Below are 19,600 nucleotides of genomic sequence, written 5' to 3' on the forward strand. Positions count from 1 at the left end.
TTTCAAACAGCTGAGAAGAAGATGTGAGTACTTAGCAAGGGGTTTGTTGCAGGGTTTTGTTCCTGGGTTAGTGTTTTTGTTTTGTAGTGTGTAGTTTCTGTCGACTGTTTGCTTTAGATTTGGGGGCTGTCTATAAGAGCGGACTGGCCTGTCTCCCAAGGTCTGTGAGAGTGAGGGATTGTCCTTCAGGAGAGGTTGTAGATCCTTGATGATGCTCTGGACAGGTTTAAGTTGGGGGGTGTAGGTGACGGCTAGTGGTGTTCTGTTACTTTCTTTGTTGGGCCTGTCCTGTAGTAGGTGACTTCTGGGTAGCTTTCTGGCTCTGTCAATCTGTTTCTTCACTTCACCAGGTGGGTATTGTTGATGTCTGGCTCCTGTTCTTTACCCTGCTGTAGGACCCCTCCTGCTTCTGTTCCTGCTGATACTGGAACAACTCAGCTAAGAGGGCTGTAACACAAAGGGCTAGGAGGCCAGGACCCATTTTTAAATGTTGTTCTGTTTTTCACTGGCAAGCAGGGTCTGGGGGAGGAGGGAGGAGAGGAAGGACTCATCAAGTTACAGACAGGGTCCGCTCTTTCCTGGCCTATTATATCTGCTGCCTACGAAAGGTAGCCCTCCCTAGGCCACTTCCTACCACCTCCCAGAAAATGCCCCAAGGTCTTTATTGTTCCTAAGGAAGCGTGAAGGGTGTCTGCTCACCCCAAGGCACCCTCTGGGGGCTGCATGTAGGGAGGTCATTCTCCTTCCCTCTCCGGCAGCAACTGTGTCTTCCTGTGGTATAATGCAACTTCCGAGAGCCAGGTCAGTGCAACGGCTCTTCCCCAAAAGCAAATAAAGATGTCACTCAAGTCCAGTATTTATATGAGAGATGAATGCTTCCCTCTCAGGCTGTCCTTGCAACAGGCCATCCCTTCACTCAGGCCTGGTCTATACCGGAGTGGAGGAGGGAAAGGGTATTGATCTAAGGCCTGGTCTACACTATTCGTTTATACCAAATTTGACAGCATGAAACTGAATTAACCCTGCACCCATCCTCACAATGAAGCCCTTTATTTTGACATAAAGGGCTCTTGATATCGATATCTGTACTCGTCTCCGATGAGGGGAGCAACTCTGAAATCGGTATTGCCATTTCGGATTAGGATTATTGTGGCGCAATTCAATGGTATTGGCCTCAGGGAGCTATCCCACAGTGCACCATTGTGACTGCTCTGGACAGCAATCTGGAGCTCGATGCACTGGCCAGGTAGACAGGAAAAGCCTCGCAAACTTTTGAATTTCATTTGCTGTTTGCCTAGCATGGAGAGGTGATCAGAATGGACTGTACGGGAGATAATGGATCTGATCGCCTTATGGGGAGACAAATCTGTTCTATCAGAGCTCCATTCCAGAAGACGAAATGCCAAAGCATTTGAAAAAATCTCCAGACAGAGGCCACAGCAGGGACTCAGCACAGTGCTGCGTGACAAGCATAAGGGAAAGCCAAAGAATCAAATGGACACTCATGGAAGGAGGGAGGAGGGACCGATGACTCCAGCTATCCCACAGTCCCCGCAGTCTCCGAAAAGCATTTGCATTCCTGGCTTAGCTACCAATGCCTGAAGAGTCAAAAACATTGTCCCGGGTGGTTCAGGGTATATGTCATCAATTTACCCCCCACCCTCGCCTCCTGTGAAAGAAAAGGGGAAAAAATTGTTTCTCGCCATTTTTCAATGTCACCGTATGTCTACCACATGCTGCTGGTAGACATGGTGCTGCGGCGCTGAACAGCAGCATCTCCTCCCCTTCCTTTCCTGATGGCAGATGGAACAATAGGCTTGGAAACCGTCATCATCATCCCGTGAGTGATCTTGGCTGGTCTCGATGAGGTCGGCCGGGGGCGCCTGAGTAAAAATGGGAATGACTCCCGGTCATTCCCTTCTTTAAGCTTTGTCTCCTGGAGAGGCAGACTGTGCAAGAGGCTTGGTAACCGTCCTCATCCTAGTAGCTGGAGGCTGAGCTCCTCTCTCCGCCCCACCCCCCCCCCCGCTCCCTTTCATGTCTAATGAAGATTCTGTCCTGCCTGGACTATCATAGCAGCTGGAGGCTGCCTTCCTCTCATTTTATCTCACTAAAAAGTCAGTGTTTCTTATTTCTGCATTCTTTATTACTTCATCACACAAATGGGGGGGATACTGCCAAGGTAGCCCAGAAGGGGTGTGGGAGGAGGGAAGCAACAGCTGGGGTTGTTGCAGGGGCACCCCCTAGAATGGCATGCAGCTCATCATTTCTGCGAGATATCTAGGGCTCTGACCCGGAAAGGCTGTGCCCTATGATTCTCTAGTAGATTTACCCCATATTCTAGGCAGGACTGACTCTATTTTTAGACAAAACATAAAAAAGGGAATGACCTAGGGAGTCACTCCCATTTTTGTCCATGTGCTCCCTGCCAACCCCAGTGAGGACAGCCAGGAGCACCCATGACAGTAGCAGACAGTACAGAAGGACTGGTAATCGTCATCACCAATTTCCAAAGCAGCAAACAGTGCAATACGGCTCGTAACTGTCCGTTACAGCTATTCCCCTATTCCATTTTGTTTCCCCAGACTCCATTTTGTTTTCTGTTCTCCTGTGGCCGCCCTTCCCTGGCTGTTAAGTTGTTTACCAGGGCCACTGCCCTTCTCAAAGGGAGGGCCCCTTAAGTTGTTTAACAAGAGCCATTGCCCTTCTCAAAGGGATGGCCACTTGTGCTGCATGCTAAGTGGGACCACTGCCCTTTTCAAAGGGTTAGTCCTGTTATCACCTCGTTGAACCTGGGCTTGGTGTAGGGTAGGCAATGTCCAGAGCTGCAAGGCCTATTGTGGTTTTAAGATCCTGGGCATGAGTCATAGTCTCATGTGCTCTTGAGTCACCTATTGCACAGGACTATGTCCAGGCATGTCTCTGGGCTTACCTTCAGTTTTTCCCCTGTGCCCCCTCCCCTGTGACAGAGGGAGCCTATCAGGATTACTGGTGGGAAACTGCCCAAGTTTGCCTTTAAAACCAGACATTTTTGAAACACACCTCAGAAAGGTTCCTGCATTGCTGCCTGGTCTGATCAGCCAGGGGTTCTGGGGGGTCCTTTCTCCGCTCTCGTTTTATTTTTGAGCGTACCCCCGTTTTTTAACCCCCCCCACGAAGAACGAATTGCTACCTGAGAGATCTCCTGATTATTGAGACTGTACCGAACCCTCCTTGCCTCTTCTGATGTTGCTGCTGCTTCTGCCTTTGCTGCTGCCTTGGGGACTGGTAAGAATCCCTCTGTAAAACTTTCTATACTTTTATTTTATTATTTTAGCTGCTGGCTCTGTTTCCCCAGCACACAGACTCAAGCTAAACCTTGGTCTGTGTCTTAAAACCTCTCTTAAACTACACGGCTCTTTGCCACTGCTAAGCTCTGCTCCTGTGGGCTTTGCCTTGGGGCTCTCTGCTTTCAGCTGTATCCACCGCTGTAGCTACCATCCCTTGGCTTCCTTTGGAGCTGGGTCCTGGATACATACCACTCTGCCCTCTGTAACCTCCCCATAGCATAAGGTGCACCATAGGTCTTGTGTTTTTTTTTTAATTTAATAAGTCATAGTTTGTTAAGATTGTAGAGCTTGTAAGTTTCTGTGATATTTGTTGTGTTGCCTAATTGTTGGTTAAGATAAGTTTAGAAAATCATTGCCTGGTTGTATTCTGTAGCTGCTTGTCTTTGTCTTCCCACTGCCCCAACCCCCCCCCCCGAGCTCCCCAGTCACTCATTGCAGTCTCTCTGCTGTTTAAACTTGCAGCCTGTCTGCTCTCTGTGTCTCCCTGAGTTTAAATCTCCCTCTGTAGCGCCTCTATCTTTGGTTTCTGCTCCACCACGTGCTCCTCTTCCCCCATCCCCTAATCTCATTCCTCTACCACTGCCTTTCTCTCTCTCTCTCTCTCTCTTTTAATCCCTTCCCCCACGTGTTCACCCCGCTCCTACTGCGGCCAAACCTCAATTGTATTACTGAAGTCTAGCATAAAACCCCATTGGTTACCCTTTTTCTCTCTCACACACCTCACATTTTATATTTACACCACTGTGACACATTTTTACCTAGAGTTGTTGGTTATTTAACACATTTTACCCATAACTGTTAGTTGGTTATATGCTGCTGTGACACACCCTTTACCTAGAAATTGTTAGCTACCTGTTACATTTATACTTCAGTGTTAGTTGGTTACCAACTGTATTGTACCCCACTGTATTGTACCCCACTATTGAAACCCCCTATACTATACTAAAAGAACTCCCTCCCCAATTGCCTACCTTAACAAACCCCATACCCCTCACTATTAAATTTTCCCTGTTTTTGCATTTTCTTAATAAAGTTTATTTTACACCCCACCTGTGTGGTAATTGCTCCCCAAGATCCCATATACCTGCAGGCAGGGACAGTAACCATCTCTGCTACCTTGCAAAGGCAAATAAATGATGCTGTGTAGCACTGCAGTACTGCGTCTGCAGCAGCATCCATTACACATACAATGACAGTGACAAAAGGCTAAACAGGCTCCATGGTTGCCATGTTATGGCATCTGCCAGGGCAATCCAGGGAAAAAATGCGCTAAATGATTGTCTACCATTGTTTTCATGGAGGAAGGATTGAGTGATGACATTTACCCAGAATCACCCGTGACACTGTTTTTGCCTCATCATGCATTGGGATCTCAATCCAGAATTCCAATAGGTGGGGGAGACTGCGAGAACTATGTGATAGCTATGGGATAGCTACCCAGAGTGCAAAGCTCCAGAAATCGACGCTAGCCTCGGTACATGGACGCACGAGGCCGAATTAATGGGCTTAGTGTGGCCACGTGCCCTCGACTTTATACAATCTGTTTTTAAAAAACGGTTTCTGTAAAATCAGAATAATCCCGTAGTGTAGACATACCCTCAGATACACAACTTCAGCTACAAGAGCTGGGTAGCTGAAGTCAACTTAAATCGACTCCGCTTCTACCCCTCGCTGTGGTAGAGTTCCGGAGTTCCAGAGTCGATGGGGAGCACATTCCTCATCAACTCCGCTTCTGCCTCTCACCCTGGTGAAGTTCCAGAGTCGATGGGGAGCATGTTTGGGGATTGATGTATCGCATCTAGTTGAGACACGATACATCAATCCCCGATAGATCGATCACTAACTGCCGATATGGTGGGTAGTATAGCCATACCCCTCGGGACCTTTGTACACTTGTTCAGGGGGAAATTCTTGCCTGGAGCAGCCAGTATCAGCTCTGATCTCCTCCTTCATCTTCCTCACAACAAGCTACTCCCCTGCCTTTTTGCCCTTCTCAAGCACTTCTCTTAAGACTTGGTTTGTCTGACTCATTTTTCTGATAATTTACTTGATCAACATTTGGCTTCTTTGAACTCAATTTGAAATGTAGCTACGAGTTTAGTGGCTTTGGGAAATAATTCTGCTGCTTTGTATAGGTCTGTGTCTCTGGATTGGAGCAGTTTTGAAACAGCATTTACTATTTCCAGAATCTTTCTTTGAAGCACAATGAGAAAAACAAAACAAAAGTTTTCCATTTATTTCTATAATGCTGAAGGTTCACAAAATTTAGTGGCATTTTAGCTTAGGAGATTTATTTCTGTGTGTGCCTTCATTGTGTCTAAAACCTGAATTTGAGAGGAAGGAGTGATTCACACTAGTTGTTGATCAATTGCATAGTCAATTCCTTGACCAAGCTTTCATTTGTTCAGAAATGGGTCCAAGAGGCCAACAAAAGAATGTGAGATTTACTGTTCTAACCACATAATAAAACAGTACAGGAAATAGCCTTTATATGATACTAGTCTCTAGGAAGCCATTTTGTGAAGTGATGTTACATTCACCGTATGAAGAAAGAATGTGTCTCCAAAGTTACACATTTCAGATGTTATCATTTATATGATGATTTGACAAGTTACACATTTCTTTAAATGTCACTAAAACCCAACCCATCAGTTGTCCAGGTTCCCTAAAGTATGTGGGGAGCTGTAGCCCATAGGGCCAACTTGTCAGCTTGCTGTATTGCAGAATGTGTGGGTTTTTTCCCCACTGGTTTGATTGATGATATTATTTTCTTGGGTTTTGTTTATGCTGAATTCCAGTATATGTTATTCATAATAGTTATTCATAAGGAACCTAGGGGTGTATATCTTATATGATTAACTAGATCAAGTTAGTAGAAGTGCTTGTAACCTTTGGCATAGATAAATGGTCTACCGGTTATCCCTCTTGATTTTGGTGAGCTGAATAGAGAAGGGAACAAATAACTGAATATGTTTACCCTAGTTCTGGAACAGACCCGTAACTGCAGAGTACACCGCAGAACATGGAACTCATAAGTTAGGCCAAGTGTTATGGTTTCAAGGGTGAGATAATTGATATTAATATGTATGAATATCTGTCAGAACATGTTAACCTCTAGATTTGGACATGATAGCTTGGTCCCTGATTAAGGCAGTACAAGGACTCTCTGAGAAGGCAAACAACCATGAAGGATAGTGTCTCTTTCTAATCTTCTATGAAGCCATCAGCTCGCGTTTGCAATGAGGCATGGCAGGTGTTCCAAGGAAAAATGGTGAATAACCCAAAAGGAACCCAAAATATATGTAGTGTGAAAACAACAATAACATTATTACATTATTTATTTCTATTTCCATTCAAAGACTATAGTGTATGCCCATATTTTGAGTTGAATTAGTTTGTTATTGTTAGTCTCTAAAAGGCAATATTTCATTGTTACTGTCTTCGTTGGAAGTAGAGTGCTTCTGCTGCTGGTCACACACGTCAGCAGTGACCAGTGCAATCTTTTCTTCCACTGGTCCTAAAAGATTTTGTGTTTTTGCATGTCCTCCCTAACATGAAGAATCATAGAATATCAGGGTTGGAAGGGACCTCAGGAGGTCGTCTAGTCCAACTCCTTGATCAAAGCAGGATCAGTTCCCACTAAATCATTCCAGTCAGGGCTTTGTCAAGCCTGATCATAAAAATCTGCAAGGAAGGAGATTCCAACACTTCCTTAACTAACCCAATCCAATGCTTCACCACCCTCCTAGTGAAAAAGGTTTTACTAGTATCTGATTTAAACCTCTCCCACAGCAAATTGAGACCATTGCTCCTTGTTCTGTCATCTGGTACCACTGAGAACACCCGAGCTCCATCCTCTTTGGAACCCTCTTACAGGTAGTTGAAAGCAGCTATCAAATACCCCTTCATTCTTCTCTTCTGGAGACTAAACAATTCCAGTTCCCACAGCCTCTCCTCATAAGTGATGTGCTCCAGTTTCGTAATCTTTTTTGTAGCCCTCCGTTGGACTTTTTTCAATTTTTCCATATTCTTCTTGTAGTGTGGGGCTAAAACTGGACCCAGTACTCAAGATGAGGCCTCACCAATGTCGAATAGAGGGAATGATCACGTCCCTCGATCTGCTGGCAATGTCAATACTTATACAGCCCAAAATGTAGTTAGCCTCTTGGCAACAAGGGCACACTGTTGACTCATATCCAGCTTCTCGTCCTCTGTAACCCCTAGCTCCTTTTCTGCAGAACTGCTGCCTAGTCTTTTGTTTCCTAGTCTGTAGCAGTGCATGGACTCTGCACTTCTCCTTGTTGAACCTCATCAGATTTCTTCTGGCCTAACTCTCTAATTTGTTTAGGTCTCCCTGAATCCTCTCCCTACTCTCCAGTGTATTGACCACTCCTATCAGTTTAGTGTCATCTGCAAACTTGATGAGGGTGTAGTACACACCACTCTCTACATCATTAATGAAGATATTGAACAAAACCAACCCCTGGGCCAGCACTTGGGGCACCCTGCTTGAAACCAACTGCCAACTAGACATGGAGCTATTGATCATTACCCGTTGAGCCCGACGATCTAGCCAGCTTTCTATCCACCTTATAGCCCATTCATCCAGCCTATACTTCCTTAACTTGCTGGCAAGAGTACTGTGGGAGACCATATCAAAAGCTTTGCTAAATTCAAGGAATGACACAGCCATTGTTTTCTCCTCATCAACCGAGCCAGTTATCTCCTCATAGAATGCAGTTAGATTAGCCAGGCATGACTTGCCCTTGGTGAATCCATGCTGACTGTTCCTGATCACTTTCTTCTCCTCTAAGTGCTTCAGAATAGATTTATTGAGGACCTGCTCCATGATTTTTCCAAGGACTGAGGTGAGGCTGACTGGCCTGTAGTTCTCTGGATCCTATTTCTTCCCTTTTGTAAAGATGGGCACTACATTAGTTTTTTCCAGTCATCCGGGACCTCCATCAATCACCATGAGTTTTCAAAGATAATGGCCAATTATTCTGCAATTACATCTGCCAATGTCTTTAGCATCCTCAGATGCAGCACATCCTGCCCCATGGACATGTGTTCATCCAGCTTTTCTAAAAAGTCCCAAATCACTTCTTTCTCCCCAGAGGGTTGGTCACCTCCACCCCATGCTTTGCTGCCCAGTGCAGCAGTCTTGGACCTGACCTTGTTTGTGAAGACAGAGGGGAAAAAAATGCTTGAGTACATTAGCTTTTTCTACATACTCTCTCACTAGGTTGCCTTCCTCATTCAGTAAAGGTCTCACACTTACCTTGGCTTTCTTCTTCTGTATGGCCCAGCTGTGTGACTCCTCCTGCTGTTGTGCCTGCTAATGCTGGAACAACACTGCTAAGGGGGCTGGAACATGGAGCGCCAGGAGTCCAGGGCCCACTTTTAAATGTGGTTCAGTTTCCACTGTAAAATAATAGATGGTAGGGGTCTTGGGAGAGGGGAGGTTTGTCTGTAGGAGAGGAGAGACTGAACAGCCGGTGGGCAAAGAGCCATGGGGAAAGGAGAGTGGAGGAGAGGAGAATTCAGTGAAGGATTCAGCGAGAAGCAAAGGGGGACTCAGCAGAGAGGCGAAGCAGAGACAAGAGAGGTGCCATGTGGGTGGGGTCATGGGGAAAAAGCGGAAGGGGGCATCGGGGGTGGAGCGCAGGCCAGGACACCACAGCCCAGGTGTTTCCCTCTCTTGAAGACAGGTTGGGGGCTGTACAGCCTAGAGAAGTTTAGCCTACCCTGGCCTATTATACTTGCTGCCTACGTGGGCCACTTCCTAGCACCTCCCTGCAAATGTCCCAAGGGCTCCGTAAAGCAGCCTGAAGGGTGTCTGCTCACCCCACAGGAACTCAGATTGCCAAAGGATTCCTGTTCAGATTAGGAAGGCATCCAGTGTGTGAAATAAACGTATTGAAACATCTCTGAGGGTGAGGATCTTATCTGTATCCAGTTTCTGACAGTATTAGACATAGACCCATGTGTTTTATTTTATTTTACTTGGTAATTCACTTTGTTCTGTCTGTTACTTCTTGAAGCCACTTAAATCCTACTTTCTGTATTTAATAAAATCTCTTTTTACTTATTAATTAACCCAGAGTAGGTATTAATACTGAGGGGGGGGGGCAGCTGTGAATATCTCTCTACCAGTGTTATAGAGGGCGAACAACTTGAGTTTACCCTTAATAAGCTTTATACAGAGTAAAACGGATTTATTTGGATTTAGTCCCCATTGGGAGTTGGGCATCTCAGTGTTATGGACAAGAACATTTCTATTAGCTGCTTTCAGGTTAAACCTGCAGCTGTGGGGCAAGTAATTCAGACTGTGAATTGGAGTCTGTGTTGGAGCAGGCGGGTGTGTCTGGCTCAACAAGACAGGGTGCTGGAGTCCTAAGCTGCCAGGTCAGGAAATCAGGGACAGCAGTAGTCTTGGCACATGAATTAGCAGCTTCCAAGAGGGGTACTGTGATCTAACTCCTCACAAGAATAATGAACAAAAAAATGGGAAAGGTTCACGAAAACAAGAAAGCCCTCTCTGTGAGCACAGGGATATCACAAAGAACCCTCTCTGGGACGCAAGGGAAATTCATAGTCTGTTCCACTCCAAAATCAGCTTCACAAAGCAATAAGTTATTTTTACTCAAAGGTGCTGTAGTAGTTAAATACCGCAGTCCAGTTCTCAAAAACACATGGTTTCAGAACTCTCACCAGTAAGCTTTAGTAGAATATCCTCAATTCCTACAGCAGTTTTCCTATATAAGGACTTTCCAGTTGAAACATTAGGTTTATCCTCCAGGTTTTGTGATGGATTCAATGTAGAAAAATTAAGTATATTTTCCTCACCAAATCTCAGTACATATGACAAAGAACTTCAGCATTGCTGATTCTTTCTTTTTCTCTTTGGTTCTCTGAAAGTGTAGCTTCTGTCTGTAAAACTGAAAAGAACCATGGCGGCACAGAGACTAATGGAAAACTGCTTTGCCTCAAAATGCTATAATATCTTATGGTAGTCTCAGGACAGGTCTACACTCAGCTGGGATCAATGCTCTGAGATCGATCCACCAGTGGTTGATTTAGCGGGTCTAGTAAAGAGAAGAGTAAGATAAGTCAATGGGAGATTTTCTCCTGTGCACCGCCCCGCCCCCTCCCACAGAGTAGACCCCGCAGTAACTTGACGTAAGGTACATCGACTCCAGCTATCTTATTCTCGTAGCTGGAGTTGCGTAGAGTAGGTTCACTTACCGTGCAAGTGTAGACTTAGTCTTAGAGTCACAGAAAGGCTGAGTAACAGGGTGTGTGGGGATGGAGGCTGATGGATGACAATGAAAGAGGTCAAGTGATGTTCAGAGAGAGGTAACTCAGCAATGGAAAGAGCCGTGCTGAGTGATGGAGTGATAAGATATTAGTTGGGAGGAAATTCTCATACTGTGAACGTCCACAATGCTGAGCTCAACCAGAATGGGACAGAGCACTCTTGATTAATGAGGAGATATGCTTTCCCCTTCTTGTAACAAAGGTTTCAAGTCAGTGGCCTCAGGCAATCACCTTCTGCAGCAGATGTATTTGCCCACTTTTTCACGAAGCTCTTTGGTTCTGATCCCATAAATGATAGGGTTGAGCATGGGAGGGATGAGGAGATAGAGGTCAGACAAGATGATGTGAACATGGGGAGCGATGCCTTGACCAAACCGGTATGTGAGATTGGAGAAGATGCTAGGGGTGTAATATGTCAGCATCACACAGATGTGAGTTGTGCAAGTGTTGAGGGCTTTCTGGTGGGCATTCTTAGAGGACATTCTGAGGACGGCCCTGATGATCAGACCGTAGGACAGGGCAATGAGCGTCAGGTCAAAACCCATAACTACAAATCCTAGCACCAAGCTATATATCCTGTTTACTGTAATGTCCCCACATGCCATCTTGAACACAGCTATGTACTCACATTGTGTATGGGGGATAATGCGGTTGGCACAGAATGGCTGCTGACTCATAAGCAGGGGTAGAGGCAGAATGAAAAGAACAGCTTTTATCAAACATACAAGCCCGAGCTTAGCTATTTGTGAATTGCTGAGGATGGTGGCATATCTCAGAGGGATACATATGGCAACGTAGCGATCGAAGGCCATTGTCACGAGGGTGGCTGAGTGCATAACAGAAACCATGTGAAGGAAGAACATCTGGGTGAGGCAGCCAGCCATAGTAATGCCTTTCAAATTGAACCAAAATATGCCCAATGCCTTTGGCACAACGAAGGTAGGTGTGGCGATGTCTGTGAGCGCCAGCATGCAGAGCAGCAGGTACATCGGCTTGTGCAGGGTCTGCTCCTTACCTACAACAGACAGAAGCGTGAAATTTCCCAACAGACTGATAATGTAGAATGTAGAGAAAGGGATGGAAATCCAGATGTGGGCAGCCTCCAGGCCGGGGATTCCCATTAGGATGAATGTTGAAGGGTCAGAGGGGGTGAAGTTGAAAGCTGCCATGAGGTGGTTGATGCGTCAATATGACTCAGAAATGCTCAAGGTGCCTGCAAAGGGAGAGAAGCACAGTGAGGGAGTTACATGCTTTATAACAATTATTACAGTAAATATTTTATAGCTATTCATATTCTAGGAGTCTTCTTGAGTGGGGAGTGAAGAACCACCAACAATGTCACTCCCTGCTTTATATAACTTTAGCAAATGGCGGGAAATCTTTGTTTCAAAACTTAGTTTCAAGACTAGTTTATGGGAAAATTACAAATGGAGTCCAGAGTTCTTCATCCTGGTCACATACAGGAAAAGAAAGGTGAGGAAGTGAGGTAGCTGAGACCTCGTGGTGCAGCCTGCTGTGGATGGTGAAGTGTACTGTCAAGGAGAGGGTACCATATTTTAACATTAATAAATAGGACACTGCACGGAGAGGAAGGGTAGCCCCACCCTGCCACCATTCACTCCCTCCAACTGCTCCCCACAGAAACCCCAATCCATCCAACCCCCCCGTCCCCTGATCACCCCCTCTTGGGACCCCTGCCCTTGAGTGCCCCCCAGATCCCACCCCATACCCAAGCGCCGCAGCTCCTTGTTCCCTGATTGCCCCCTCCCGGGACCCCTGCCTCTAACTGCCCCTTGGGACTCCACCCCCTATCTATACCTCCCTTCTTCTTGTACCTGACTGCCCCTCCTGAAACTCCCCCAACCTCCCCCCTAGGACTCCACCCCCTACCTGTCCCCTGACAAACCTCTGGGACTCCGATGCCTATCCAACCGCTGCCTGACCCTGACTTCCCCCCCGAACCTTTGACCCATCTGCCCCCCCAAACCTCCACCCATTCAATCCCCTCTGCTCCCTGTCTTTGACTGCCCCCCCCCCCGGAATCCCTTTCCCGTTCTCTAAACCTCCAACCCCCTTATCATGCCACTCAGACCAGCATGTCTGGTGCTACGCAGAGCCAGACATGCTGCTGCATACATGCTGCCATGCTCCCCTGCGGAGCCACAGCCCTCCCCCTCTCCCCAGCACCTGCCTTCCAGATTTGAACACCTCAAAGTTCAGGAGTGCTCAAGCTCTGTTTGGGCAGCTGTTACTTCATTTCTCCCCAATTAAATATACTGATCCACTGTAACTTGCTGTAGAAAAAGTAGGATAAAATTGAGCAAGAAATGCTTCTCAGTGGTTATTAGGACTGGAATTGCTATTTTCAACAGCCATTGCCATTTGCTTGTTTGTTTGTTTAAAAGGAAGACAGTGATATTGCATTGGCAAATTCCCCATAGGAAGAAAGAGTGGAACAAAAGAATAATAAAGGCGCCTCAACTTTTCCTCATTTCTGGATGACAGTCTTATAATATGTATCCAGATATCCTCCAATCACACAAGCTGAAAATTGTTCCACTTTACTGCAGCTCTGTAACGGTATGGGAACCAATCCTGTCTGTGTTCTGGGCACATCCAAAATTCCTGCTGAATGACCTGCCCTGGGAGCGAGTTACCAGTGACCCAGGGCTGTGGCAGAAGGAGGGTGCAGGTGCAGGGGGAGAGCCCAGGGCTGGGGCGGTAGAATGTGGGAAGGTGGAGAGCCCAGGACTAGGGCAGCAGGGAGGTGCAGTGAGGAGGTCCGGGTTAGGATGAAGGTAGCCAATTGTTGTTTTTTGCTTGGGGTGGCATACCCTTGTAAAATCATAGCATCCATTATGTATAGGCTGTCTGAAGCATTCTCAGAGAGGCTCATCTGGTGGAAGATAAGTTTCCATTGTTTCCTCCAATCGCTCATTGCCCTGAATAGGCCCTTCCCAACCAGTTATCTAGACTGAAATCATCCTGCCTAGTGGGCGTTACCCAGTTGTAACTACATTTTATAATACAGATAGATAGTCAATATTCATAGCTGCAGACAAACATCATACATGCACACAAATCAGATAATAATATTCAGAAAGTCATCACTTTTCCAATGACATCTTACATGACCCGTCTTGCATAAAATGTATCATAATGATGCTATAATCATATTATAATAATATCACTATGATCAATATGGGGTACATTGTCACAAAATATCTATGGTTATTTCTACCAGTGAAATGCCTGAAGTAACATAACAACAACAATTGGGAACAAAACTGAGTAAAGGTTGTGTCACCCAGGCTGCAGTTCTGTGGCTTATTAGAGCAAAGAGGAAAGATCCCAAAGCTGGCCTTGGATCAACAGTCCTACAGAAAAAAATTATTTCAGCACCACTGCCCTCTTGTCCGTCTACATGCCGCTCTGCAACACTGTGATGTTTCCCTCTGTTGTTATCTGGACCAGTGATCTGCTAGGTCACTGCAGTCCTTGAATCTGGAATCCAGACTGACCCTGCTCTGCTGTGAGAATCCCAACTCCTCAGCTGTTCAGGCACAGCCTCTACCATGTTAGCTGCCGCTTGGATTGTGCGACTGAATGACACTTGCCAAAATCAACGGTCCAGACACAACCCTAGGAACCTCCGTCTTGCAGCGTCCAGTTATGTCCACTGGATGCTGGAAGCTTAGATGAGTTCATCAGTTTAACAAAGAAATTGATATGCACCAAGTCTGTTATCCCCAGGGGAGTCTCTTACACGCTTCAAACCAAATACACTGCCTCAGATTGAATAAATAGCACATTTTTTAACTACAAAGAGAGATGTTAAGTGATATTAAGTGATAGGCAAAATATCAGAGTGGTTACCAAAATAAAATAAAATATAAAAATGCAGTCTAAACTCTCAACCCTATTCGACTGGGCAACATTGAGATGAAGCAGTTTTTCTCACCCCACAGGATATAGCATTCCTTAGTATATAAGTTTCTTCCTTAAACCTGAGCCAGTCTCCCTGTTGGAGTCTTGTCTTCTTCTCAATGTCTTCGTTGCTTGCAGCGAAGGTGGTGGCCAGAGAAGGGCTCAGTATGTGTCCATTCTGTCTGTTTTACACCCTCAGTACATGTGTTTGAGGAGCACCTGTCCAGGCATGTCTGGGGGGCATTGCTCAGTCTCTGCAAGCAAGGTTGAGCAATTCCCTTTATGGGGCATCATGCAGCTGAGTCAGTGTATTGTAGCTCCCTTGCTGGACAATGGGTATTGATGGGTTGTTTGACACCCTGCCTGAGTGTTTGTTACTTTCCCTGCTGTTGCCTCAGGTTGGGGGCTAATATCTGGCTGATTCCCCAATTTACAGTATATTTTAGTGACCACCCTATAACAGAATTCTCATACGTCCATATAGATTTATGATACATATATCGATAGAGACATGACTTTCAGCAGATCATGATGTTTCCCTTGATACCTTACAAGGCCTGCTTTATATGTAAGATCTTGATTATCTGAAAATAAGGAATATGGGCGTATAGAATGTCACAGCACCCACAAAGCCTCAGTGCTACTGGCCTGTCACTGCACATCCTGTACCTGCCTCCACAACCCTCAGAAGTGCCCAATTCTCTGTGTATACCCTCTACCTGTCCCCACAGCCTCCAGAACTGCCAGCCTGCCTCTGTATACCCCTCTTCCACACAACCTCTGGCGCTGGTCACCTGTCTATATAGGTCCCCCAACCCAAGAACTTCCATCCCTGCCACATAGGGATATCCCTCACCCAGGACCAAAACCAGGTGCCACACACCACAGCAACAGCTCACAGGTACACCTCTTCAGTGTAAGATAAACTCAGTGTCTGCCTGCACTGGGGAAAGGGGGAAGATGAGACTGAACTGCCTTTCTGGGGGGAAAGGGAACCCTGGATGCAGCTCAGCCTGTGCAGGGAAGGAGAGATGGACAGACCAACAGGAGGAGGAGAGGAGGTGGGATTAAAAGGAGCCAGTGTGAGCAACACTTCTTCAAAAAGACACAAAGCTTTGATGTTTTGCGGCCAGTTAGAAACCCAGACATCCCTTCCTGAGGCTGATTTCTGTGTTGGCATTTGCTGATGTTGCCACAAAACTGTAGTGGGCTTTTGCATGGAAGGAAGTATGGTCCGGGTGGGGGATGGTGTCAGAGACCATCTGCCAGACCAGGGGTACGCTACCTATGGCACAGGTGCCGAAGGCGGCACGGGAGGTGATTTTCAGTGGCAGTCACACTCTGACACCTGGGTCCTGGCCTCCGGTCCAGAGGGCTCTGCATTTTAATTTAATTTTAAATGACGCTTCTTAAACATTTTGTTTACTTTACATACAACAATAGTTTAGTTATATATCATAAACTTATAGAAAGAGATCTTCTAAAAACGTTAAAATGTATTACTGGCATGCAAAACCTTAAATCAGAGTGAATAAACGAAGACTCGGCACAGCACTTCTGAAAGGCTGCTGACCCCTGTGCTAGAGTGTGGCCCACTTTCCACTGAAGTCTCAGACACCTCCCGGACCCAAGAGGCCTCATGATGCCTCTTCGGTCTGTGCATCAGGGAGGACGTTCATTCCCCATGTTGCATAGTTTCAGAACCCTGTGCCACTGTGATCTGGATACTGCATGTCCCGCAGTCCTGCCTGCACCCACCGCACAGACTGTGCATTCCTGGACCTCCCCAGGTAACATTTGCAACACAACCTCTAATGCTTCTCATCCTCTCCAGAAACGGAGATGAAGGGTCTCTCTCCCTTTGCCCTCTCTTTAAAAAAAATGATTATCCTAGTTGTTTTGAAGCTTTAAATCTGTGAATCTGAGATTTAAGCAACTCTGCCGTCAGTTCTCCTTGGGTCCAAAGAAGCTCACGCATCCTTAGAGGCCACGGAGCGACTCCAGATGATGTCACTGGAGGCTCATGGCCGATATAAATCAGGGAATTTATTTAACTCTCTATATGTGGATTTAGAGCAAACTCCTGGCTCAGTTAGGAATTTTGCCTTAGATCTCAAGGGGACCAGTTTCACTCCAAATGTTTAATTTTCGGCTCCTGGCTGTGAAATTCATGTGGCATTCTGAGACTGGGAATGAAAGTTGGGAGTTTGAAAACACAGGGGCCTTGATTTTGCTCTCACAGAAGCCAGTGTCAATCTGGAGTGAACCAGTGAAGGCAGAATCAGAGAGCAGAATCTGGCCAGTGTGTGGCCTATTCTTGTTGTGAATCCTCTGGTAACACAGTTATCCACTGCAGAAGCTTTGGCTGCACTTCCAAAAAGGGCACTGAGGTTGCTGAGTTGGAAAATTTGAGCGAACCACAGGAAAATCCACACAGCACCAAAAAAAAAAAAGTTACTGAGAAAGATAGAAGGACACAGTAAGAGAAAACGAATTGAACTTAAATGCAAATATTTGTCTAAACTGTTTCCAATCTATTTGTAGTTCCAGTTTTTCCAGGGAAATCCCTTGTTTTTTATGACAGTACTAAACAATTCAAGTCACCCTGCTGGTGAATTCCTGCCCAGATGGTTCTTGATTTGAACCCTGGAAACCTTTCTGAGCCCTTACCACTTACTTGAATGCAGAAACAGGCAACTCACCAAAATCCCACGCAGTAGAGAGAGGAAATCTTTTTTACTGCAAAAGCAAGGCAGAGTCTTGAGTATCAGCGTATGAATGTCACACGTCTGACACTCGGAGTGTTGCACAGTGACCTTTATGATTCCCCTGTACAATCCCTGTGGATTTTCAAATTGGCCAGGACTCCTGTACAATTCCCTGGACTCTGTGTGAGCAGCTGGAATAGCAGAAAATGGACCCTGGAGAACTTCAGCCTGAAAACCACCCCTGGGAGAAAAGAAATGATTTGCTGAGATCAGGGGTTTAGGTTTTCAGGGCAAACTGTGTCTTGCAGACTGTTCAATGTAGCAAATGACGATGGCTGTCTGTTCTGTGTGTAATGTACTGCCATCTTCTATGAAGCTATCAGCTCACCTTTGCAATACAGCTTAGCTGCTTTTATAATAGAGATGTTAACCCCAGACATCATATAATTGTATTACTTTGTGACTCTGTGGTTCATACCATTTATTATTCTTTCATTCATTTTAGTAAAGATCTTAACAATTTGGAATAGTCCTCAGAATAGGTATATTTGCCACACAACCTCAGAGACCACTTATGACATTGAACACTCTAACAACAAGTGGTACTTGTGAGACTAACACATTTATTTTGGCATAAGCTTTCATGGGCTGAAACCCACTTCATCAGTTACATGCAGTGGAAAATACAGTAGACGGGTATATATACACAGCACATCAAAAGATGTGAGTTGCCTTACAAATGGCGGGGTCAGTGCTAAAGAGACAATTTAATTAAAGTGGAAGGTCTGTATTCTCTAACCCTGTAGCTGGAATTGGGACAAGAACCTAAATATCTTCTGGTCAGATCATTGGCAAGATGTAATAAATTACTCCGTAACTGAACCATTTTGGTGAACTTTTCTTGCTTCTGCATTACCCCAGGGGAACAGACTAGTGAAAGGGTCTGAGTCCTTACTCCCACCTGCTTTACCAAAGGACTGCCTGACCTCATGGACACCCCTTCCACTCTCCTGTGTGGCACAGTGCTCATATTAGTTATGTAGCTGGGCCGAGGAAACCTGAGAGGCTAAATCACCAGTCTCATTGTGGTCACTTAGGACGAGGGCTAGGGTGTCCCCAGTCTGCTGTACTCCTTTCACATCAGATGCCTCACTGATCCACTGATCATTATATTAAGTTCAAACCAAATATAATTTATTAAACCGCAACTGTAAGAAATTTAAGAAAAAATGGGAAAGGTTCAAGAAAACAAGGAACCTCGACCTGTGGGCACAGGGACATCACAAGCAGCGGTTCAGAGTCGTAAGGAAAGTTCACAGTCTCTTTCTCACACCCCCCAAGCCTCCTGGCCAGGTCCTGGCTGTGATGGAGTGATACCACGGGTCAGACACTTCCGCTAGGCTCTAGGTGGCAGGACACTTCTCCAAACCATTTTCCCTCTCATCAGATTCACATCCCCCTTCTGAATCCAGCCTTTCAAGGCCTTCTTGTCTGGTGATGTCTCCCTGTGCTGGGCCCTCTGCCCATATCCCAATCTTGTTATCCCCAGCAGTGCATTGTACACAGATACTTGTGGCATGGCCAGCATCCTTATCCTGGCTCTCGCACCACATCTGTCCACTGTAGCTCAGCCGTGGCTCCCTGTTCCAGCCACTGGTTTCTGCAGACCCAGCTACAGGTTCTGGTCTGCTTCAGCCACCCAGCTCTGCCTCAGTACTGCTGCTCTGCCTCCAGCTCAGCTTAGGTGTTTTGTCAGATTTCAACTGCATCAATAGCCCCAAATCACTTAAAAATGAATCTAAGAGTAATGCTATGTATTTTTGGAAACAGAGGGGTTTTTTATTATGAATATGTTCATCTAGATGTCAAATAACAAATGAAAGTGTTTGCTAGATACCTACTACAGATTACGTTAAAAAAAAAAGCTACAAGCCCCAGCAGAAGTGTCTTCATATTATCAACAAAGCTATGAAACAATAATCAAATTCAAAATTAAAACCTAAGTACTGGTACTAGTGTCCTGATTGTGGCGTGGCAGGTGTTTCTAAGAAATATGGCGAATAACCCAACAGGAGCCCAAAATATATGTAGTGTGAAAACAACAATAACATTTTTGCATTATTTATTTCTAATTCCATTCAAAGACTGTCAAGCCTGATCTTAAAAAGCTCCAAGGAAGGAAATTCCACCACCTCCTTAGCTAACCCATTCCAGTGCTTCACCACCCTCCTAGTGAAAAAGTTTTTCCTAATATCCAATGTAAACCTCCCCCACTGCAACTTGAGACCATTGCTCCTTGCTCTGCAATCTGGTACC

The 19,600-nt window shown here is 45.7% G+C and overlaps 1 protein-coding gene across 1 annotated transcript; it reads right to left on the reverse strand.

Moving 5' to 3' along the window:
• Positions 1-10,876: 10,876 nt before the first annotated feature.
• On the reverse strand, positions 10,877-11,818 carry LOC115641847 (olfactory receptor 52E2-like). The gene has a single exon (XM_030545216.1). It carries the CDS (start codon positions 11,816-11,818, stop codon positions 10,877-10,879), a length of 942 nt encoding a protein of 313 aa, XP_030401076.1.
• Between the last annotated feature and the right edge of the window lie 7,782 nt (positions 11,819-19,600).

Source organism: Gopherus evgoodei, unplaced genomic scaffold (assembly GCF_007399415.2).
Source record: "Gopherus evgoodei ecotype Sinaloan lineage unplaced genomic scaffold, rGopEvg1_v1.p scaffold_36_arrow_ctg1, whole genome shotgun sequence".
NCBI lineage: Eukaryota > Metazoa > Chordata > Testudines > Testudinidae > Gopherus > Gopherus evgoodei.